The sequence below is a fragment of the Desmodus rotundus genome, chromosome 1 (genome assembly GCF_022682495.2).
Source record: "Desmodus rotundus isolate HL8 chromosome 1, HLdesRot8A.1, whole genome shotgun sequence".
NCBI classification, from domain to species: domain Eukaryota; kingdom Metazoa; phylum Chordata; class Mammalia; order Chiroptera; family Phyllostomidae; genus Desmodus; species Desmodus rotundus.
The window spans coordinates 20,504,760-20,530,206 of record NC_071387.1 but is presented as its reverse complement, the minus strand read 5'-3'; the positions used below and the strand labels follow the sequence as shown (position 1 = coordinate 20,530,206).

General features: G+C 44.3%; 1 protein-coding gene across 5 annotated transcripts in view; it reads left to right on the top strand.

The window, feature by feature from the left end:
- The window catches only part of PALM2AKAP2 (PALM2 and AKAP2 fusion), a 406,552-nt gene that overhangs the window by 149,749 nt on the left and 231,356 nt on the right, over nt 1–25,447 (top strand). For all 5 annotated transcript variants that reach the window (XM_045195065.2, XM_045195066.2, XM_053921891.1 and 2 more), the window contains one exon: nt 17,603–17,683. In XM_045195065.2, coding sequence (XP_045051000.2) covers nt 17,603–17,683 — 81 coding nt within the window. The remainder of the gene's footprint in view (nt 1–17,602; nt 17,684–25,447) is intronic.

Here is a 25,447-nt window from a genome sequence, read left to right as displayed (position 1 = left end):
ATTTTCACAGCAATCACATGAAGTGAGTTCTGCTGCTAGCTTCATTTTACACATTAGCAAACTGAGACGTAGCGAAGTTAAGTGGTTTTACCAAAGGTAAGTAAAATAAAGGTGGAAGGAAGAAGTCTCAGTGGCCCAAGCACCATTTTCTCTATTGCCAAAGCCCATTTTGTAAGGAACTGAGGGGATGTACCACCCTCAACCATTAAATAGAAATGCCCTAAAGGCCCTGTGGTGTCCTGGATTGGATTCTGGATTGCAGAAAGGATGTAAGTGAAAGAAATGGTAAATGCAAAGAGTCTATAGTTTAGTTAACAGCAGCGTGTCAATGTTAACTTCTTAGTTTTGACAAGAGCATCACAGTTCTGCAAGACGCTAACATTACAGCAGGGGCGTCAGCCGCACAGTGGCCTTCGAAGGGCCGAAGGTAATTCTAGGACTGTGTAAATGTAGCCACTCCTTAACTGTTAAGGAGCTGAAATTACATTCGGCCCTTTGAAGGCTACCACGAGGCTGATGTGGCCCCTGGTGAACATGAGTCTGACACCCCTGCTACAGGAAGCTGGGTGTGTAAAGATTATATGCTGACTTTCCGCACTATCTTTGCAACATCTTTCTACACCTAAAATTATTATAAATAAAAAGTGTATTTAACAGTGGAAAAGCCAGCCTCATGTGTGTATGTTCACACACACATGTGCCTGGTGTGGTTCTGCACGTGCCGAGGCTTTGAGGCACCTGCACGTTACTGCGCACCAGCCACTCTCCCCGCATGCTGGGCAACTTGGCAGCTGGTCAGCCAGCTCCATCTGGGACTTAACACCGCTGCCAGTGAGCGGGAAGCCCACACAACGCCCAGGTGACACGCCCTGGGTAGCCACACCTCACCTTGGCAGTGGAAACTCGTTATGACAGGTGGTAGTCTTTTTTGGTTTTTTTAATCCTCAACCTAAGACACTTTTTCATTGCTTTTTAGAGAGAGGAAAGGAAAGAGAAACATCAATGTGAGAGAAAAACATCGATTGGTTGCTTCCTGTACGTGCCCAGGGGATCGTGTGCACAAGGGCTGCACCCAGACTGGGAATTGAACCCTCAGCCTTTCAGTTAGGGAGCAACACTCCACCCAACTGACTCACACAGGCCAAGGCAGGTGGTAGTCGTATTGTCTGGTGTCAAAGGTCGGGGAGGGGTGCGTGTAGGAGGTCGGCAGGAGGGCTTCGTGCGGTCAGGCATGAAGATGGAGGGCAGAATTCGGAACGGCCAGTTTGCACTTTAAATGCTCTTCTCAGGCAAGGCCATTGCCACCCACCTCTTTTTAGCAAGAGCATTTGAGGGCTCCTCTGTTTTATCCTTTCATCGTCCTCCCAGAAGGAAACAGAAGGGTCCCTTGGAGCATGGATCTAAAAGGCAAGTCCGGGATCTGCTGGCCACAGACTTTTGCTTTGTTTCTCAACGTGTGTTGCGTCAATGCCGAGAGAATAGTCTGTGCTGTAGCCAATGGCCGGAGTGAAGACACCTCACAATTGAGCAGAGAGGTTGCTTTCCCAGAGGGCTTGATGCGGCCATGAAAAGGGCTTGACTTGCTAAAAATCACTCTATTGACTAGATTCGGGAATTTTCAGGGTTCATGGGTGAGACTGTGTTAATTTCATCCTGCTCCTCGGTGTAATTGCTAGGGGCCCCCAGTGAGCAGGAGCAATGTGTATTCTGTGTTTTCTGGGTGACTGTCACTGTACGGTAGGTCCCAGGGAGAGGAAGCAAACCCACTCACCCTGGGGGTGGGGGAAGCCCTGGCTCAGAGCCAGATGGAGCTAGACTCAGATACTAGCGCCACACCTTTCTCCTTCTATGTCCCAGGTGCTCCATCCATTGGGGTCTTAGTTACTTCCTCTGCAAAGTGGGGAAGGCACAACCTTTTTCTTGGTGTCGTGACCCCTGAATAATGTCTGAACTTTATAAGTAAAGTTCAGGTGCACGTAACACTCAGTGAGAATCTCATCCCCTCATCTTCCCTGCTTTCTCCTTCCGTCTAAGGAATTGGGAGGGCACCAGTTCAGGAATTGTGAGACTTGCTGTTTCCTCCAGTGTTCCTCCCGCACTCAGCCATGCGTGCCCACCCAGCACTGCCTCCAGCTCCAGTACACCCCCTGTGTCTGTAACCCGTTTCAGGAGGTGGTGGTGGTTCTTGGGGTTTTTTTTTTCAATTACAGTTTACATTCAATATTATTTCATATTAGTTTGAAGTGTATGGCAAAGTGGTTAGGTGACCATATACTTTACAAGTGTTTCCCTAATACTTCCTGTACCCACCTGGCACCAAACATGGTTATTACACTATTACTGGCTACACGCCCTATGCGGTACTTACATCTTCATGACTGTTTTGTAACTGTCCGTTTGTACTTCTTCATCCCTGCTCCTCTTTCGTCCAGCTTTGGTGCAGTGGTATAGCCAGGGGTCTGCAAACTGCATACAGCCTGCCGGCCAGATGGAAGGCAGCCATTTGGCCAAGTGCTGTCCGGGGCTGTTTTTGTGTTACAAGGGCAGAGCTGAGTCCTTGAGACAGAGGTTGTGAAGCCAAAAATATTTACTGTGTGTCCTTTACAGAACAGGTTTGCCAACCCCTACATTAGAGGGTAGAGGTTGTAGGGTATAGGATAGAGCATGGGATCCTTAGAAAAAAGAGAGGGAGAGGGAAGAAGAGGGAGAGAGATATCACTCAGAGTTGTCACGAAGAAAGCCCTTTATTCCTTAACAAATGTGATGCCCAGTGTTTAGGCATTACCGGTGGCACTTTCAGTCTTCAGCTTAAAGGAAGGAATCTTCCGGAGGTCAAAGCGGGGCCCGGAGCCCCAGGACTCCAGGCTGGCCTTAGTTAATAAACACTTTAGGGAGGCAGACAACTCAAAATGATCAGACAGCTGGGGATTTGCAGATAAATACCTTCCCCCATTAAAAATAACTATTTGGCATCACTTAATATAATTTTGTTTGTTTCTTGGAGAGCATTTTCCCTTTGCAGTTTGGTTGCTCTCCCGTGTCAGAAAGCAAATGAGAGGAAGAAGCATGTGATGCGAGGGATGCCATTTGCCAAGTTTCTGATTTCCCATTCTTGTACTTTTTAAAAAATACTTTTCATTAACTTCGACCTTTACCATATATCAGTATGGGTTCTTCAGTTTTCCCCCTGATCAGGAGCTTGCCTAAAATAAGTGCTGAGAAAATCATGGAAAGTGCCAGCACAAAGGAGAAGGGTAGACTGGGTCTGCTTGCTCATCGTGTGTAGGGGAGCCCCAGGGAGGCTGAGCCAGTTCGGGGAGATCCACGGGTCCCACAGGCCCTCACTAGAACGGATTCCCTCTCCTGGTCTCAGGGTGTCATCTGTCCCCAGTGAGATGGCGTAGGGAACCCTGTGAGGCTTTGGAGCTATACGTGGACTCTGTGGTCTGTGAGTCAAAGCTGGGTGGGACCTACACAGGTCCTGCTATTGCTCTCTCTGAGCGCTCATGGGTGGTAGTGGTGGAGGCTGCATGGAAGAAACCCTGTCTTGGGGATGATCTTCTTCTTAACTATTGTCTTTCTGAATTTTGAAATTAGTATAGCAATAATGCAATTAAACAAATTTTTAAAGCACAAAACTTGTTTACCTTAGAATTCAAGCCAGACTCAGTTTGACCCGCATTTGAGGTGTTTTCTGTAATTCCGTATTCACTGCCCCCCCCCCTTTGTCCCTTCTGTCCTGGTTAATCACCCTCGTCCTAGGGTAGAAAATAATAATCCGCTGATAAGAGGGGTCCTCCCAGGAGGGGAAGAGAAATGACACAGCAGCTGGTAAGGGCGGTTACTACTCCAGGGAACAGGCGGCGCTGACTCGGGGCCATCAAGAGCTCAGTCCAAGCCCCACAAGTCTTTTTTGTTTGTTTGTTTCATTACTCAAAAACCCCACTGACCTGTGGCTGCAACCCAGACTCTGAAGATCAAACAAAGCAAGGACTTAACTGCTAAACTAGAAAAGTGACTGATTCAGTCTTCTAGCAAAATTTAACCCAATAGCTTATTTCAGACTGATGAAGACAGAGCTCAGACCAGCTGAAGCAGCAGGAAATGCTTATCAGCCTGGCCCATGAGACCACCACATGCTCAGCAACGATTTTCCACCCTGGCTGACGTTCAGACTACCTGGGAACATTTACAGCCTCAGGTGCCCAGACCAATAAGATCAGAGTCTCTGGAGGTGGGGCCTGGGCTTGGTACTTTTTAATGGTCCTCAGGTGATCTTAATGGTCATCTGGGGTTGCTCACTCTGGGGAGAGTTAAGGTCAAGGTGTGGAGGCATCTGACTGGCTCATGCATGTTAAGAACTGGATGAGACTAGAAGGCAGATGTTAAAAATGGTTTGGTCAGGGCACCGATTACCCGGTATTAGCAGTAAGAAATCTAGAATCTTGCCCCAATGCAACCATAACTCAGGAGGATTCCCCAGGGAGACAGACACATGGGCAAAGGAACTCGAAATACCACTATAGTCTGAGCCAGACTTAGTGTGAATCCCCACTCGCCTGCCTGCCCTGCACACCTCTCCCACGGTAGATCTCTGGTTAAAGCCAGTGTGGCTAGAGTGGGAGTAAGGAGGAGGAGGGAGGGGCAAGATGAGATGAAGAGAAAGAAAGGCAATGGGCTTGCTTTGATTTTTTTTTCATAAGGTGCCATCCTATCTAGCCAATCATTTGCTGTCTGAATGTTTGTATATGTGTTGCATGTATCTGTGTTGAATATTCTTTACAAAAATATTTGAACATAGCAAAGATAATTTTCTCTGGATCAATTATGTATGATAAACTCAATAAACTCTTTTGAACTAGACTTCCGGAAGGATGGTTTCTGATTTCCAATTCTAACAGAGACTAAAGAGAGGCTCTTTTCCCTCACACTCTCCCCAACACAGAACACATGATATTTTAAAATATACTGGGTGTGTGTGGGAAGGGGGAGAGTATATTTCATAGAGGAACAGTGACATCTCAGTGCTTAATTTGCTTTTCTTTGGTTATTAATAACATTGAACATTTTTTCTATAATTTGTTCTTTTTTCTATATTGAAGTGTTCACATCTTTATTTACAAATTATATTGTTTTGTAAGAACTCTTTATTCTCTAAAGGTCTTAGCCTTTTGCCATACACATTGCATGTACTTCATCCAGATTGGCACTTGCCTTTGAGTTATGTTTAGTCGGCACAAAAAAACCTCAACGTTCTAGGTTTTATGTAATGAAGTTTATCAGTTTTGTACTTTGTGGTTTCTTTCTGCGCTTTATGTTTTCAAAGTCCTTTCTGATCCTAAAACCAGAGTGTCACTGTATTTTCTCATGCTTTCATTTTTCACATTGCCCGAGTCATCTACACATTATGTTGGTAGGTGGAAATTTTGTATTTTAAAGCATGTAGGAGAACAACCCCCAGAGAAGGAATAACCACTCTTCCATTGTGGACAAATGGGCACAGCTTGGCAATGTGATGATTCTAATGTTAACAGTACAAGGAAGAGAGGTACAGATTCAAATCCTCTTAGAAAACTGATGAAGTTAAATTAGCCTTCGGCTCATAAGGTAGCAAATTGTCCTTTTTTAACCTGAAAAGACAGTAATAGCCTATGATAAGGGCAGATTACCTGAGTATGTTTTAAGAACAGCTTAGAATTATTAACAAAGGGCTAGATATTTTCTTGCATCTAAAATCTCCCTGGGTCATTAAATATATGACCAATAGGGGAAAAACTTAAAACTCTTACTAGTTGCTGGAGTCTTTCTTTCAACTCAGATTTGTATAATTTAAAACATAGGAAAGATGTTTTGGGGGGAGGACAATTTGGCCCCATTAAAGTCTTAAATGCTCAAATCCTCTGATTTGGCAGTTCTACTGCTAGAAATTCACCCTGTGGATGTAGCCACAAAAGTACATCTCAGATGTATGTAGAGGAAGACTCATTGCAGCTCTGCCTATAATGGCAAATAAAGCACTGGGAACCAGCTAAATAGTCTATCAGCAGCAGTCCGGTAAAGGAGATTAAGGTACATCTGTGAACTACCAGGCAACAGCTAGAAGAGGTGGGACTCCACGTGCTGATATAGAAAAATCTCAAAGATACATCACTCAATAAGAAGAAGGTGAGCTGAAAAGTAGGGAGTATACAGTAAAATTCCTTTTATGTGAAGAATAAAAGATATCTATGGATAATACATTGGTAGATTTATATTTTTTACTAAATAGGATATATGCAAAACCTAAAGGAATTGATGGTGGTGTAGTGAAGGGCGAAAAACTGTTGATATTATTTTTGTGTGTATTGTTTGAATTTTCTGATCATGTGCATTTGTTAGTTTGATTTCTATTTATTGGAATGCTGTATTTGGACTGTTTGTATTTTCTTCTTTATACCTTTCTGATAGACATTGATATATAGATGGTGCATAGATAGATATAGAAATTCACCAGATATTGACATCTAAAGGAACAACAACAAAAAGCATGACTGGCAGAAGTCAGTAAAGGCGTGTACATCTCTGTTTGGAATTATGCTAATTTCTTGGAGTTCACCTTCCTTCATTGTCCTCGGAATGCTAAATATTGTGTTCTTCTATTTGCTGCCCTGTTTTGTTTTGTCTTTCCAAGGAGCACAGCTTGGTTCAGTTGAGTCCCAGCCCCTCTATGGTTCCATGGGCTGCTGCTTTGAGACATGTGAGGAGCCAATGGGAAAGCAGCTCACTGTGAGATCCACACGGTGTCCATGCCTGCTTCCTGCCTGGCAACACTTCCTCCAGGCCTTCATGTCTCCCCAGGAGTGGACTGTCGGTGCAATAGATTGCGCTGTCCCTTCCTCTGCCTGTCGTCTAATTTTAGGGAGATATGTTCTGATATCTAGAAGCCCCGGATTAGAGTATTCCCCGTGCATGAGCTCAACACGGTCCACTGAGAGCCGTCTGAACTGCTGCCTCATTTGCAGTAGTCCCTCTCTGATGAAAAGTCTCAGTGGCAGAGCAATATTTTGCATTTGCTCTCCTTATTAGATCATTCAACCCCCTGGAAATGTCTCGTTCAGGGACTGAAATAAACAAATAGATTGGTTCACCAGGCATTACTGAAAGTTTCAACCCAGCCTCAACCTATTTCTGCTTGGGATTGGGAAATGCTCCCAGATTTTGTAAGAGGCCTTCTGTTTGGGGTGGCGGAGGGATGTGACAGTCAGAGTGTTTTGCATTTTTAACATCTCATTTGTTCTGGAAGGTCTTGGCACATGTGCTTACGTGGTGAGGTGATGTGTTCCATTTGTCCTGCGTGGCATTCAGCTAAACAAATGCTTGTAGCTGAAACACATCTCTGTTCATGATAAAGTGTTCTGGAGTCAGACTGTCTGGACGGCGACCCCTGCTTGGCTACTTCCTAGCTCAGGGCCTTGAATGTGTTTACTCGCCATCCCTGAGCCTTCACTGTTCTCATCCATAAAGTCAGGGATCTTAAAGGTACCTACCTCAAGGTGTTCTGAGGATTAAACTAAAAGCCGAGGAGGAATCCTTAGAATAGTGCCTGGCACATAGCCAGTAGTCAAGAAACTTAGTTGGCATATTTATTATATCATTATTTTTTTAAATTTTATTTATTTATTTTTAGAGAGAGGAGAAGCAAGGGAGAGAGAGGGGGAGACATCAATGTGTGGTTGCCTCTTGCATGCCCTCCACCAGGGACCTGGCCTGCAACCCAGGCGTGTCCTCTGCCTGGGAATTGAACTGGCGACACTTAGGTTCTCAGGCCGGCACTCAATCCACTGAGCCACACCGGCCAGTGCTATTGTGATGATTTTTACCACCACCATCATGGCTGTTTTTAGGTTCCATCACTACAGAACTGAATTTTGGGTCCAGGAGTAAACTGCAGTTGCTTAGACAAAATCCCAAGCCAACAATCTGTGTACCGGGTCCAGAGAGGCACCTTTACTCATTGACTCTTTGAACTCCAGCAGGCGATGTGCTCGGATCCATCTTTGCTGTACTTCATTTCAACTCCGCAGTAGCACTTTAAGATGTTTCTGTGTCCATGTTTCATGCTGGGTTGCAACTCTGTTTGGTACTTACTAGCCATCTGACCTTATCTCTTAAACCCCCTCTGCCTCGGTTGTCTCCATTGTAACATGGGGATAATGATAGTACCTAACTCAGTGGGTTATCATAAAAATTAAATGTGTTAATATGTATTAATCAGAACAGTGCCTGGCACACACAATAAGCACTACGCACATGTGTGCCAGCATTACTCTGTAGGTGAGGAGGTGCATTTGGGACAGTCTAGAATGTGAAGTCGTCATCGTTCTCAGCATCGTGAAATCTTAAAAGCAAAGCTGGTCCAACCGCATTTCCTACATGGGGAATGTAAGGCCCAGGAACAATAAGAGGCTTGTCTAAGTCCCCCAGGGGTTAGTGGCGAAACCTCTACCGGAAGCCAGGCCTCCTGACCCGTTCAGTGCTTACGTGGCTTCATGGTGGGAATAACGCAGTAGGTTAAGAGTAACGACGTGGAGATTCTGCAGGTGCACTTAGCGATGTTATTTCTGGCATTGGGACTTGCTCACAGTTCTCTGCCATTTTACCTGTACAGAACGGGCTCGATTTTGTCACCATAATGGGTTTTCAATGTGATAAGGAACAGATCTCACTTTCACATTAGAGTTGGTCTTCAGAGAAAGATACCCAGCAAGGAATTTGATGTATGAACGTTACAGCAAAAATATAGCTGTGTGGTTAAGCAATTATTTAAAGAGTAACACTGTGGGTAGACCTTAAAAATAAATCTAAGATATAATCCACATGGACTGTAAAGCATCTACAAAAGACTTTAAACTAAAACTCTTCTGTGTGAGGCATTAGAATTGTGGCTAATAGGCTAGCTGTTTTAACTGTTCAGTGTAATTGATAACACTTTTGCATCTAAACTCTCTATGATGTTTCTTAAGGTTTTAGGTGTTCAAGTGTTTTTTCAAAAACCAGCAGTGACATTTGAACTAATCAATGTCTTCTTTTCCCATTTACAAATTTTTTCTCTTGACTTTATAATTTGTTACAAACAAAACAAAGCAGGCAGTTCCCTCTTTTACCAATAGATGATAAGTTCAAGGCCAAGTAATCAGTTGAGTAAAAGAGAAGTTACCTAAATGGAAAGGCTGGTCAAAACTAAGCAATGAAATTATGATGTGCCTTGGTGTGTTCCTCCTTGGCTCCAGTAATAGCATAATCAATAAATATATTTTTTAAAAAACCAAAAAAACTTAGCAATGAGGCGTGAAAAGACTTGCAGAATTTTGTACTTCACACGGTGGTGATGTGGTAGGTTGAATGGGTGCATGACTAGGGAGGACAGTGTGATTATAGCAATTCTAGTTTACTTGTCCTTTTAACCAAGACTTTTAAGCTGACTCCAGGTTCTGCTCCTTAGTTTTGTGGGATCACAAAATCACATACCAACTTAGCTTTCAATACCCTCATCTACCAACCCAAGGGCCATTTTGTTCTTTTACAGTGGACGACCATGGCAGGGGGCTTAACAGGTATTATCTCTCCATTTAGCTAACGACTTGGGAAGCCTGAACAGAATTAGAATCATGATTGGTGACCTTGAAGTCAGAGCCAGAGGAGAGAGAGTTTTCCTATGTAATGACACTGAGACCAGATAACTGGTCTCTAGTAGGGGTGTGTCTGCTAAGCAAGCTCAACATTCCAGTTAGCCGGACAGGCAATTGGACAGAGCCGAGTGGGCACCTCCTTGATCGCTTTATGCTTGATCACTCAGCTTCTCGGTTCTCAGACAGACCACCCTCCCCTTCTTTCCTCGGGTGTATAAATAGCACTGGCTCTGCAGCAGCGTTAAACAGGTAATTATAATCCAGCCATGACTGAGATGACATTCTGATTCCTTAATAGAAAAAGCTCATTGGGGCCCCATTTGCAGGGTTTTTTTTTATTTCCATAATTTAATTCTCAGAATGTCACCTTACTTCTTAGCGTAACCTATATAAAACCTGACACCCTGGTGATCCAGTTTCAGCATGAAATCACGTTCAAAGAAACATCGTCTAGAAGACAGAAGTCCAGTATCCTTACTGGATTCTTTTGGAAAACAGCCAAGGAGATTCAATTTATCAGCCACAATAAAATATCTTAAGTGCTCTCTCCCTGATTTTCTGGTCTTAATATCCCAGTCCCTTTATTTTTAAATTCTTGAACTTCAGAAACAGTCCCCAAGCCCTTTCATTTTTTTTTCTTCATCCCTTCTCTCCTTTTCTGAGTCTTTGATTTCCCCCCGCCCCCGCATCTGTCCTGTCCCCCGTTCCCTTTCCAAGTGCAGGCTATTAAAAACAGTCTGGTTCGTGCAGTTTTTCAGTGCTCTACCCCTTTCCCTGCTGCTGCCTTGTGAAAGCCTAGGAGCCAGCTGGCCCACATCCCTTAAAGGCCTGTGTGAGGGGGAGGGCCACACAATTCCCTTTAGCCCACAATGGGAAGTGTCAAAGCAAAATTCTCTTCATCTAGCCATAGCTGGAGGGAAGACTGCAACATTTAAAACTGAACATATTTTCTTTTTCTCCCTCTCATCTAAAATCTGGGATATACCGATGGCAATGGCGCTTTGAGTAGTTCTTCTGTTCCCCTCTCCCACCAACCCCCCCCCCCCCCCCCCCCCCGCTCCCCCTCCCCTGCTGTGCCCTGGGACTCTAGGTATCAGCTAAAGTCAGAGTGGGCCTCACTGTTTCTCTCTGCCTGAGCTGCTCAGCCTCTTCCCCCTTCTCCAGGTTCCTCACAGACTCGCTTGGGACCCCTCCCCCACCCTCTACCTTGCATTTCCCAGTGCCTGAGTTACAGTGGGGCCAGCAGGAGAGAAGAGGGTTTCTACTTGAAGCACAGAATGGTGGACATAGGCTTCTTAACTATTTTTTGTTTGTTTTAATAGAATATTTAATGATACAACAAATATTAAATATATTTAAAATCAGTATATACATAAACATATAATAACAATTTTGTAAAAGAGAAATGCATTAGTAGCTACATTCACAGACATACTAGAAGAAAATACACTGAAATATTTTCCAAAATGGTTAATGACTTCTTAAGTACTTTTAATATCTGTCTTCCCATCATTCTTATGAACCACCTTTGAACAGAGTGCGCTCCATTCTGGTGGGTGCTCCCGACTGTACTGAGAGTTTGCAGTTTCACAATGTCGCAATACTTCCAGAAATACTTGCCAGGAAAATGTATAATATACGGAGAGGCAATGAAAGTGACTTGCTAGCCCTCCTAGAGAGTGGAGTGATCTGGAAATCTTCCTAATGGAGTGAGATGACTTCATTTCAGATGTCTCTTGAGGCACATTTTCCCTGAGTGATTTGCTACTGTCAGCTCATTACACTTTTCCTGGAATTTCCACTTCCCCTGGTTCTCCTCCCCAGGATGAGCTTCCCATGATTCTTTCCCAGCATCAGCTTTTTCAACAGTTTCTTATATGCAGAGTAATAATGGTCTATTCCATATGGGCTGATGTCTTCCACAGAAAGACACTTCTGGTTTTATAGACTGATGGCTAATGTGCTTTCGATGATACATTTTACTGCCATTGAAATCATGAGTGCAGATTCATAATGCGTTTGAGTGAGGGATATGGACAAACAGAAGCGTGGCCAGAGGAGAGCAAGTATCTCGTTCAGAGGGACTTAGGGAGCATCTATCACAAGTGTTCATCATGCAACACTCTAGGCTTTGGAGATGCATCAGCCAAGATCCTTGTCTTTAAGGAGCCCATAGTTTGGAAGAGGAAGAATATGTGCGAACAGTTAAGTGTATGAAGTGCTAAAGTTCTCAGGGTGCTGATGTAGAAGTATCCCACAGCCTATGAAGGGAGGAAGGAAAGAAAGAGTGATGAGTTCTATTTGGAGAGAGCAGGAAAGACTTTTGTACTTGTCAGTACTCTTTGAGTTGCACTTAAAGTAGCATAAGCAAAAGGGAGATTTATTAGTGTATATAATTTAGGAAGCCCAGGGATGGTTCTGGATTCATGCATAACTAGGTCTGGGGCTCAAGCAATGTCATTAGAATCCTTCTTTCTCTGTCTTTAAGCTCTGCTTTTCTCTGCTTGTTGACCTTTCTCCAACACGGATGCATTTCTTCTTTGTGACTTGGGAGAATTGCCACTCAGATGTACATCATCCCAGCTTATCCTTAGTGGAAAGGGACACTTCCTCTCCCGGTATACATGTGTCTTTCCCTAGAAATGTCTCTTGTTGGTCCTGCTTGGGGCATTTAGCCACCCCTGAGACCAATGCCTGTTGCAGTAAAATGAGGTCGTATTATTGGCCTAACTCGTGTCACATGCAAGTCCTGGTGGCAGGGATGAGCTGGGCTATATGTGACTAACTATGGCTGGCATTCTCACAATGCCATTGACAGTGAGGGTAAGTGGGTTTGCCAAAAGAAGGAAGGCTGGGCAGCTGATCAGTCTGGCTTCATTGATATTTAAGCTATGTTGTCCAAGAAGAAGAATTTTTTTGTCAGATGAAGCAGTGAGGACAATCCATTTTTGTTAAAGGAAACATATGGTTGAGGGGGTCACGGTCTGAGTGGGGGTGGTGTGCTCATTAGCTAGGCTAAGGAACTCGCTCTTTTCCCTGTAGGCAGTGGGAGACATTCTGGGATTTTAGGCCAAGGTTAGTGGTACTCAGATTTCCATTTTAGAATATCACTCTGAGAGCAACGGGGGGTGACTTGCTCAGAGCTGAGACCCAGGAGCAGGGAGACTATGGAGCAAACCACTGCAGTAATACAGATGGAAATAGGGTAGAAGCAGTTAAATGTTTCAGAGTGCTAGAGATACTAATATAGACTAGTTGCGTGTGCAGGTGGGGAGATAAAAGAGAGAGTATTGGGGTAGTAAGTAATAAAGGGTACTGTGGGGAACCAGCAGATGTGGAAAATGACAAGCAGAATCAAAGGACTTGATCTGTCAAGAAGGTAAAGTACCCAGGACAACTAAGATTCATGACTTGAGTGGTCATCGCTGAGATGAGAACTACAGGGGGAACAGATGTGAGAGAAGGGGGGAGGGATGGCTGAGATGATGACTACAGGGTCGAGTTTGAGAGCTCAGATTTGAACAGTTGGAAGTTGGAGTGGGGGTCTGGAGCTCAAAGGAGAAGTCGAGATTGAAATATAGATCTGGAAGTTAACCGCTTAGGTGGGTTGAATCAGTGAGGAGAGTAAAGGAAATCACATACCCTAAATGTCTGGAATGAGAAGAGGGCCCAGGGCTCAGCGGTTTCGCCTCAGTGAAGGGAAGGAGCAGTCTGAGGACTTGCAGGAGAGCCAGGCGAGGAGCACGGCTCAGACCGCAGCGGCCCAAGCAGGCGTCAGGAACGCCAAGGCAGCCCACGGGAACCTGCCAAGCTTTGACTCGTGTGTGACCCTGCACAGAGGAGGACTGCGCGCTTTACCTCTTTCTTGGCTAGAAGTGACTTCAGGACCCAACCCCATCACTGTGGAATGGGACCCCACCGACCAAATATTCTGTAATAGCCACAGATGGGACCAAGTTCGGGGGCCTCCTCTGACAGAACACAGGTGTGACCATGCTGATGCGGATGCCTGGCTACATACATTAACGACTGGTTCTTTTCAGGCTTCAACCCAAGAATGAGTTTCCTCAGGGAAAATACACATACAGCACAAATGGGAACGTACTGTTTTCCCACTACTGCCAGTTCCTACACCAGCATTCTGGTCTGTGTGGTTCAAAGCCAACACACCACCTTGCCTCATCCCCTAGACCCTATTAGCCCCGAGCCTCGTCAATTCTGGTGGTTATATTTATCTTCTTCTTTCTATTCTTACTGAAAAAACCTAAGCTGGGGTGAACTTGTTAACCCATCCGTCCCTGCTACATCCTAGGGTGAATGTAGCGTCCTCCTAAGATGCTTAAAGATCTTTTCACTCAGAGGTCAGCAAACTACGACTGTGGGCTAAATCTGGCCCACCAGCTGTGGCTGTAAATAAAGCTTTATTAGAACACAGCTTACATGTTCATTTATAGGTTGTCTAAGGATGTTCTGCGCTGTAATGGCAGCATGGAGTAGTTGCAATAAAGACTATATTTCCCACAAAACCTAAAATGTTTACTATTTGGCTCATTAAAGGAAAGGTATCCCAACCCCTATTAACCCACCCTATATCAGTGCCAGGTTAATGTCCCCAAATGCCATCTCACTATATCACTCTCTCGCTGAGAACTTTGCAATGACATTGCATTGTCCGTACAGTAAAACCTCAACTTCTTGGCCTAACATCCAAGGCCTTCAGTGATCTAGCCCTAGCCAGTCTCTTGAATCATTGCTCTCCATTCCTAAAGGCAAGCCCTTCACCCAAGTTATGTTTTCCTCCTCATTGTCCCTGGAATATGAAGTCCACACAGCCCTTGCTCACACAGCTCCCTTTGCCTGGACTGCACTGCCCAGTGATCTGTATCTACCTAGTCCCTACCCATTCTTAAAGAACTAACTTAAACATGCATCTGTCATGTTGTATCTGTTCACAGTGACCATCGACATACCTACTGCTCGAGCATGTAAAGATTCACTGCTTGAAACATCTGGTAATATTTCTTCTGTTCCAGGCATGGTTCGCCAGTGTGATGGTGGGCAACTGTGGAGTGAGGACTTTCCCTATGAACAAGGGTGCAGAAGTGAGATGGCCTAGGAAAGGTTTGCAAATGACCAGAAGTGTAATTGTAGCACTGCCTTAGTCCATTCAGGCTTCTATAACAAAATACCACAGACTGGGTGGCTTATAAACAACATATTTACTTCTCACAGCTCTGGAGTCTGGGAAGTCCAAGATCAAGGCTCTGCCAGACTCAGTGTCTGGTGGGGGCCGGCTTCCTGGTTCATAAACAGTGTCTTCTTGCTGTATCCTCATACAGAGGAAGAGGTGAAAGAGCTCTCTGTGGACTCTTTTAAAAGGGTACTAATTCCATCCATGAGGGCTCCACACTCATGACCTAATCACCTCCCAGAGTCCCACCTCCTAATTCCATCACCTTGGGGGTTAGGTCTCATCATAGGAATTCTGGGGCGGGTATACATATTCAGTCTATAGCAATCACACAGCACTCAATTAACATTTATGGAAGTCTTGAGTCATTAGCATCTTGTATTCTTGACATGCTACATCTTGGTTCTGTATTTAAATTCAGGACCATTCATATCTTGATAGTCAATGAGAATGAATGAGAATGTCCAGCAAACCTACTCGTGAGGAACCCTAGGCTACAGAGACAGTGGCCGGTTCTGGAGGTTCCTGCTTTTTCATGTGGCAACTCAGAGTTTCTGGATAGGTGGACTTTCCTCACTGGGCTTCACTTTTCCCACCTACTGTCACATATTGTATGTTCTTGGACACGCTCTGGGATTAAATAGCATCAATGAGGCACCATTGATTGGAACCTTTTGATAAATGGTACGTTTCTAAAATATTCTCTGGCCTCACTTTGGCAAGGAGGTTATGTCCCTGACTTGGATATTATGTCCCAGAAATATTTAAAGATATTTTTTAAGGTCTGTGCATTGCACGGAACTTGGTTATAACACAAATTATTACTACGTTTATTTGAATAACAGTGGTGCGAGCACATCCCTGGAAACATAGCAATGGCTTAAAATAAAAGCTTCTGTTAACACAGAGGACCGCAGCCAGCCCTCTGCATTAGTATCTCCTCCAGGATTCGGCTGCTGTACTGTAAAATGCCGTCATGTCTGGTCTAACAAGTTTCTCCCTGCATATGTGAGTAAAGCAAAATAATTCAGTGCAGTAAATGTGTCAGTAAACCCCACCCTGTGCACTTTGAAAGAAACACATTGAACGAATAAGCTCTCACAAGGGAAAGCCTTTCTATTCTTAAATTAATCACATTCATATGATGTTTATTTGTTCAATAATTTTCTTATTTTTCAATTACAGTTGATATACAGTATCATATTGGTTTCAGGTGTCCAACATAGTGCTTAAATCTTTATATGACTTATGAAGTGTTCACTCCGATAAGTCTGGTACCCGTCTGACACCGCACAGTTATTACAATATTATCGGCTGTATTCCCTGTGCTGTGCTTTACCTGACTGTTTTTATAACCGGCAATTTGTGCATCTTAATCCTGTTCTCTTTTTCACCCACTGCTCCCAACCTCCCTCCCATCTGGCAGCCATCAAAATGTTCTCTGTATCTATGAGTTTATTTCCATTTTGTTTGTTCATTTACTTAGTTTTTCAGATTCCACATATAAGTGAGATCGTATGGTATTTGTCTTTCTCTGTCTGACTTACTCTGCTTAGCATGATACCTTCTACGTCCATCCCTGTCGTCACAAATGGCTGGGTTTCGTTCTTTTTTATGATTGAGTAATATTCCATTGTATATAGATACTACTATCTCTTCTTTGTCCATTTGTCTATCAGTGGATACTTAGGTTGCTTCGATATCATAGCAGTTGTAAATTATGCCGCAATGAACATAGGGATGCATGTGTCTTTTTTAATTAGAGTTTTGGGTTTCTTTGGATAAATACCCAGTCCTACAATGTTTATTATTTACATTTGCACAACATGGAGAAGAAAAACATGAAATGGAAAGGTCGTGCTGTCAATACAAGGGAGATACATCCCGTTATCACCAGTTCCTAGGCATTCCCTAGAAGTAGTATGTGGCAATGAGGATGATAGCAAGTAACATTTACTGAGTGTTTACTATGTGCCAGGCATTGTTCTTAGTCCTTTTACATGTATTAGGTCATTTAACACGTGCCCAGCCTATGGTTTAGGTATAGTTATTGCCTCCGCTTTATGCAAGAGAAGACTTAGACCCAGGAGGTAGAAGAACTTGCCAGAGGTCACACAGGTAGCAAATGGTAGAACTGGGAGTTGGATGCAGGCAGACCAACCCCAGACTTCGTATCTACCAGAACCTCAGCGAGCCCCACCCACATGAAGTGCACCCCCTCCCACAAGGCTAGCTGAAGAGAGATCACCATCCAGTTTGTAATGCTTGGTGTGTGCAAGTGAATGATTTGCCCCACAGAACGTGAAATTACCTTGGACTGTTTGTGTGTATATGACTTCGATAAATCTATCCTAGAATTCCCACTGTTCTGTTCTATCATATTTGCAGTTTGTAACAGCGTCCGTGCTTTCGATGGAGACATTCTTATTCTTTGTCTCCAAGTGAACACTGCACAGAACACGACTGTGTGTGTGTGTGCGTGTAAACCGCCTTTTCTTCTGGATTAGATTGTTGCAGCTTGGCTGAGGGAGAGTTTCTCCCACTCACCGAGCCCACAGCAGACATGTTAGGAGAATGCTGCTGCTTGCAACACACCCAGAGACGGAGGGGCAGGTGACACTGCGTGTGTGCCCAGCTGCTCTGGAAGTGTCTCGACAGATGTGTGACACGGCCGCTTCCTGCCGTCAAATTCCTGGAGCCAACGCCCACCCACTCTTACAGGCTCTCTCTCTTTATTTTCAAGGAAAAAAGAAAGAGGCAGACTGAGATAGAAGGCAAGCGGCAAGAGCTCGAGGAGCAGATACTTCTGCTGCAGCACTGCAAGGTAAGCAGCTGATCCACGAGCCTCTCCCATGATTAGACCTGCAGCTCACCCGGCAGAGAGCTGGGCAGAGCCTGCCCTGGCGTGAAGCCGCTCGTTTTCATTCAGCCAGGAAACCATCGCTGGGCTTTCCCTGTGAATGTCTCACGTTCAGAGCGTTGTTCCAGCATTCCAGTTTCTGCCAGCATGATGAGATTATAGTGTGTGTGTGGCCAGGTTTGGCGGGGGGTGCATGTGAATGTGGCGGTTATTTATAGGAATTGGATGAGGATTTCCACATGGTGGGTGAGGAAGTGTTCCAGGGCTGTGTCCCCAGGGCACAGGTGCTGCGTGTGTTTGTTCTGAGGTTCTCACAGACACATTGAACATAATGCCTTTTCTTAAGATTAAAAATAGTAGCAATCATCCTTTCTTGCTATGGAGAAAAGGGGGTTAACAGCAGTGTGCTGAGCCGCCCTGTGAATTTCTGATTATTCATTTGTTTTATCTCTACTTGAACAATTTCAAAAGTGTTCTATTAGAACAACCAGTTGGTCAAAAGACAGCATTGCAATGATGTGACTTGGATGAGTCTCCATTGCACTGAGGTAAAGAGGGTGTTGGGGGTGGGGAGGGAGGACAAGCTGTTTATTTATTTATTTTTCTTGAAAACCTCAGACCCTTAAGCATCACAATTGATTACAGCCCAGGAGAAAGCTCTGTCACTGTCACCGGGCTCCCCTGGTCGCAGCACATTGCTTCCTGCAGGCTTAGGAATTATGTGAGCACATTCTAGGGGTCAGCCAGGCGCTGCTGCTTTCCCAGGCTCCTGGGCTTTTTCAGGCAAACCTGCTCACCTCCAGCAGCCCTGCCCTAGCACGTGCGGAACTGTAGGGCTCAGAGGCTGGTTGGGGAGGTGGGGCTGACTTGCAGGGTGGTGCTAGCTCGGGGTTATTTGAATTCTTTTAAGCCGGGAGGACCCGTGTAGTGGCATTTCCCATTCTTTTCTGGAAGACAGGGTTGTGCTAAATGAGTCCTCAAAATGTAAATCATGAGGCAGGCTAGCTGCTGGTTTCAAAGAGCAATGTGACCTAAATCTGCTTAGCTTATTTACCCGTGGTCATTAACTTGAACCAGAGAAACGTGTTTTAAGGGAAGAAAAGCAGCGTGGTACTTTCCTTGCTCATCATTTAAATCCATTTATGGACCTTTCTTTGTAGGAGCCTGCAACATGCCCCATATGTCACTGCTCTTTCCTTAGAACATTCCTGCGGGAGGATGGAGGGCTTAAGTTAGTATCCTGTCCTCACAGAGAGGGGGGCTGAGAAACACTTAGCGGAACCAAGTGAATCGTTCAAGGTCAATGTGGACAGAGCTGTATCTCTGGCTCAGAGTACAGTCAACTCGCTCCTTACAAAAGAGCAAAAGGTACTAAAACCTCAGTGAATTCTTGGTTTAAGGTGAGCTTGTTAATAAGGAGACTGAAAGATGAGAGGCTGTTTTTGACTAGACAGCCTCTCTCCTTTTTAAGGTCAGTGTGATTCTTTGCCTTTGCATTCCTTGAATCAAAATCAGGCAATAAGCCTATGTGAGCAGATCAAGTTTCTTTTGTCCAGCTTCTCATGATTCTGGGTGCCAAATGAGATGCCAAGGACTCATTCATCACTAATGTCCAGCACACTGTTACGACATTCTGTTTATGTTCTGTCCTTCCATTTTTCCTCCATCCCCTCATCTCTGCCTTCCCCCCTTCCTCCCTCCACCCATGCATCCATCCATCCATCCACGTTTCCATCCATCCAATCAACAGAAACAACAGTAAAAATGACAGTTACATGGGGAAGCAGTGAGATTCCCTCAGGGACTTGGAAACAAAGGAATGAGATAGTTCTTAATGGTTGTCCAGGTATAATTCTCGTTTACTGCGGCTATCTAAGGAAACATCCAGTGTGTGCACCGAGGTCACCTTGCCATAACGGTGGGGTGGAAGGTGTCGGGGGAGAAAGGACTGGAAGTGATGGTAATTTCATAAGCAAAGACCGGTGTGTTGTAATTTTCTCTCTCTGGGGAAGACCTGTGTGGACAGAATGAGGGTGAATCACTAGCCTTGAGCAATGAAAAAGGAAAGCTCCGAGCTCCCAACATTGGTTCACCTGCTATACCACCTTGGAGACAGACGCCCGACCCTGGGAGGTACTAGATTTCTGTACACTGGCGGGCGGGGTCTGCGGTTTGGCGAGGAGAGTCATTTGGCCTCCCCCTGACCCGAGCGAAACTTTCCTCACGACTCCACCTCTGTTTGTTCTGACTCCAACCTCCCCCAAACAACTGAGTTATTTTAATACAAGGAAGGTGGTGCCTGACTGAGAGATATGATCGCTTCAGGCACCAGAAAGGAGTATGTCCTATTTCAGATCAGTTAAATGTTGATTGAACTTGAATAGTGTGAGTCACCTTCCCTGTTATCATTCAGTTTCCAACTTGGCAGCCTCGCTCCTAGATGGTAGCGGATTCATTGAAGTTACAGTTGATCTGCGAGCCTCTTGGTGGAGACTCAGCCAGCTTGGTCCTGGCAGTAGGCAGCCTTGTTCTCCCCTGGTCCACACTCAATAATTGTCTTCTTTTTTGAGTGTCTAATACGTGCTTGGCCCTTGAAATACAACCCCTCATTAACGACCACAAAGTAGATATTACTTTCCCTGTCTTACAGGTGAGGAGACAAATTTGTGAGATCAAGTAACTTGCCCCAGAACTTAGAGATGGTCAGTGTGGGTGCCCAGGCTGAACCCCAGGACTGTCTGCCTCCGTAACCTTTCTTTCTCCCAGACACTAGTTTTTTCCAATGGAATGCTTCCTTTTGAATAATTTGTCTAGATGCTGATCACCATCATCACATTTATTTACCATCATTCCCATCCCGTGTCTTTATTCTAAGTACATGTTCATGGACTCCAGAAAAGTTACACCAGGTGGAGACACACCACAGTAATTATTGGTAGTTCCTTGCAGTAGAAAATATTAGGAAGTATGTTGGTAATTAATATTTACGTTTCACCAGTTTACAAAATCTGAGATGGTCCCTAAGAAATCAATATTCTCAGTGCAAAGTTGAATTAAATGGAAAAGCAATATAATTAGATTTCATATTTATTACATTGTACTTCTCATGATCAGTCCGTGGACACTTATTCTCATGCAATGAGATATGAGTGAGTTAGACAAATTCACTGACCTCGTGTCAAAGCAAATAAATAGAATTCAAGACCGTAGTTTTGGTACTTGTATGTTTGATTAATATACTTGCTAATTATATAGTAATTAGGGCTATCCACTGAGTAACTGCACCAAGTAGAGTATCATTACTTAATACTTACGTATGGACAATGAGCAAGTGCTGTAATGCAGTGAAGGAGCAAAGTATGACATGCTGAAATGTTAGCTGCGACCCCCCAGTGGTTACGACGCCTCCAGGTACTTGGAAGCCCTGGACAAATTAAACTCAGATTTCTTTTTACAAGATCCTTAGCTGTATTTAGGATCTAATATGTATGACATAAGAACTTCCAAGAAATGCTCACATATGGGACCAGGAAGCAACTTTCATAGCTGTGTTATTTTTGCTGATACAAAAGGAAGGAATGTATAATTGTAAAAGTGAGGTTTACAAGTACAAGAAAATAGAGAGAAAGCGTATCAACTGTATACTCACCGCCTAGATGTGCCTCACACAGATGTATCCTTGTGTATTTTTCCCCAACATGTTTGTACAGATCAATATGTATATATAACTCCTGTTCCCACACCTCATCAGCCTGTGAGTAAAATGAAATTATATTAACATTTGTATTGACCTTGACCTGTTCTTTTAATTTTTGCATATGGGTTCTTTTAAATTCTCGTACAAAACTTTAAAGTTTTGTGGCATCCCATCTAACCTTCTTTTACTATTATGATTCCTGGCTTTGACGTTCTGCTTGGAAAGAATATCTCCATTTCAGACACTTAACTATGATGTTCCTTATCCTTCAATAGTTTTAGTCCAGCCAGAATTTGTTTTCCTATAAGGTATGAGGTGGCAATCACTTCACTTTTTACTGATGGTAAGCCAGTTCTCTCAACACGATTTTTGACTAATTCATTCTTTTCCTCACTGATTTAAAAGTCTTCTTGCTATGATACCTACTTCTCACCTATTCTCAACTCCACCCTTTGTGGATTCTTTCTAGTCCATTAACCTGCCACTCCTGTGCCAATACCACCCTCATTTAATCCCTCTAGGTTTTTAATATAATATCTCACGAAGCAAGAACTATTCTTCTTCTTCTTTTAAAAAACGGTCTTGGCTTTTTATTCCATGGAAACAATTTTTATTGTTTTTATTATGTGGCTTGTGATAATGTGAGTTTAAAAAAATAATAAATCAACAACTGTGTTCTACCAGAACAGCCTAAATGTAATATCCCCCTTGCCTTGTGGTTGAATTGCCAGAGATTTGTCTATTTTATTGGTCAGTTCAAGGCCCCAGCACAGCGCACACAGCCACACGAGCTCCTGCGGGGCTGGCACATGTATAAAGGCCTGTGTGACAGACGCAGCGCTGTCAGCATCACTGCTAATGCCACCCCTTCCACACAGAAGCGGCTTTTGAATTACTCATTCATGAGCAGGGAACCCTGACCAGAGTTTTTCTCTAATCCAAGCTATGAAAATTGTCATTCTACTTTTAAAACCACAGTCTTTTCTTTCAAGAAGACTGACTGGAAAAAAAAAAATCAAAGACTGAATTGTGACCCTGGGAAATGTTTGTTGTCAATCCACCAAGGCCATTTGCTGAAGCGCCTGGAAAGATACTATAGTGTGTCTCGCTCTTAAGAACCTTTAGCCCTAATTTGAGAGTTGTCTTGGTTTTTAGTGGGTGTGAAAGGCCAATTTCAAATTTTAAATTATTGAACAGACAGCCGAGGTACACAGCATGCCGGGACTCGACGCCCCATCCTTTTCTTCTATCGCGTGCCCCTGTAAACCACGTGAATGGGAGTTAAGACCGGGTTTCTCCTATCAGAAGTCAGGGATCAGCTTCTGAGTGGACTGAATTAGGTAACAAAACCTCAACACCCATCCAACGTGGGGAGGAAGGGAAGTGTTCCAGGTAAAGGGAAGGAAAATGGAGGGGGCACACGAATGAATGAGAAAACAAGCACAGCTGTTTCCCACCTTGTGTTTAATTCATTTTCCATTAGAAAATTCAAGTTACTCAGCTTCTACCCATTCATATACACAATGTCAGTTACAGGTGTATGAAAGGTTTGGAGCAAAAAGTAAAATCATAAAAGTGTAAGAAGAAATCACAGTTGAATACAGGGTCCAGCACAAATAGAGCCCCCTTCTTATTACAAAATCTTTTATTTCAAAATCATAAGCGTGCCATTCTGTAACATAACAATATCACACTCAAGCACACCATATGACATTTTAGGTGAAATGTTCAAATTAAAACTATAAATTATTGCACCCATATTATTACCCTGCCAACCACACTCAAGCAGGCCTTCCTTCTGCAGGACCCTGTATTTTACATATAAATTCATTAAACTTACACAAAAATCGCAAGAGGTAGGTGCCCATATCAAGGACCTCATCCCTGGTCACATACCTACTAAGGTGCGCATCTGAGATTTAAAGCTCAGCCATGCACTCGGCTATCCTGCCTCTGCCTAAGATCACCCAAGGGTCTTTTTCCCCTCCAAACAGGATTTACAAAATCATCAGGCACCTCCACCCTGCTCCTGGGTGGAAGTCTTATCTATGTATTACACCAAAGCCAGAACTAGACAGTAAAAAGATCGGCACGTGTAACTGTGTAAAAATTACAAATGATCAGAAAAAACTTGGAAACATCCTAGTTCTGATTCCTCTCCCAGTGCCCACTCTCCTCCACCCGTCCCAGACATGCCTCACTATTTATTTAAGTCACCCTGAGCAGTTGCTTAACCTCCGATACCTCATCTCTAGGTTAAAGTTTGATCAGATGATCTTTACGGTCTTTCTTAATAGTCTAAGATTTTCTACGTGCTAAAATACAGTGCTCGGGCATGGCTTTTCAGTCATTCATTCATTCAACGACTATTTCTAATTGCCCACTATAACCATGCATGCCAGCCTCTGTGGATGAATAAAAGATACAGTCCCTGGCTCTATGGGACTCAGGGACAAGTGGGAGACGGGGCACCAATACAGAACCCATTGTTTAGGAAGCTGGGAAATGGTTACCCACGTTCAGGAGCAGGGTGGAGGTGCCTGATGATTTTGTAAATCCTGTTTGGAGGGGAAAAAGACCCTTGGGTGATCTTAGGCAGAGGCAGGATAGCCGAGTGCATGGTTGAGCTTTAAATCTCAGATGCGCACCTTAGTAGGTATGTGACCAGGGATGAGGTCCTTGATATGGGCACCTACCTCTTGTGATTTTTGCGAAAGTTTAATGAATTTATATGTAACGTACTTAAAACAGTAAAAATTCTGTAAGAATTATTGTCATCATCACCCAATACCATGGCTTCGAGTGTTATTTACATATTGATGACTCCCAGATTACACGGTGTCTCCAGGCCCAGCGGCTGGCCCCTGACCTCCAAGCTCTTGGCTCCACCTGCTCCCCTGACATGTCCACTTAGATGGATCTCACTGCCATTTATTAGCCTCTCACACTTGACACACCCCAATGGGAAGTTTTGATTTTCTAGCTCTTGTTCTGCTTCTAGTCTTCCCGAGCTCCATTTGATGATACCACCATCCACCTTTTGCTCAAACCACATAGATACACATCACCTTTAATCCCACCCTCTTCCTCATCCTAGTATTCCGTGTTGTCACATCATGCTGACTCCACCTTTACAATACATCCCCAGGCCTTCCATTCCTTCCACTACTCCTCTACTTCAAGCTAACATACTGTCATCTGAATGATGTGATATAGTCCTGTCATTTGCACTTTGTAATTCTCTCTCTCTGCCCCTTGCAATCTTTCTTCTATTGCACTCAGGGCAAATGCCAAACTCCTTAACAAGGCTACAGGATCCTACCCAACCTGACCCCTGCCTTCCTCTCCATCATCAACTGTTCCATGCCTCCTGTCCAGCGCCACTCATTATGGGTTAGCCATCAGGGGTTTCTCTCTGGTCTACAAACACTCTCCTGTCTCCCACTTCTGGGTTATTGCATTTGCCAGTCCATCCACCAGGAATGCCCTACCGTGGATCTCAGATCTCAGCTCAAATGTTCATGTACTCAGAGAGACCTTTCCCACCTACAGTGTCCTCCCTTGGTCCCTTTTTGTCACATCATCCTGCCTACCTCCTCCCATGCCCGTATCATAGTCTGAAGTTGTCTTGCATCCTTGTTTATTGGGACAAAGTCTCAGGGAAAGTGGGGACTTGCCTGTCTTCCTGAGTGGTGTCCTCAGGGCCTGGCAGCGTCTGGCACGTAGGGAATGGATGGGGGCACTGCTGCACCTGAGATGGGGGCACAAGAAGACAAACAGGTTTACAAGAGGACGAGGAGTCCCTTTTTGGGTTAGTGCGTTTGGCTGGCCAATGGGAAAGCTTATGCATTCTTCAGGCATTTGGAGAGTCACAGGTCTTCATGCTCTGCTTACTCAAGTTGTGGTTCTCGGACCAGCAGCGTCACCCACAGCAGCACCTTGGAGCTTGTTAAAATTCAGATTCCCAGGCCCTGCCCTGGACTTCCAGAATCAGCATCTCTGGGGGTGGGGCCCTGGAATCTGTGTCTTAG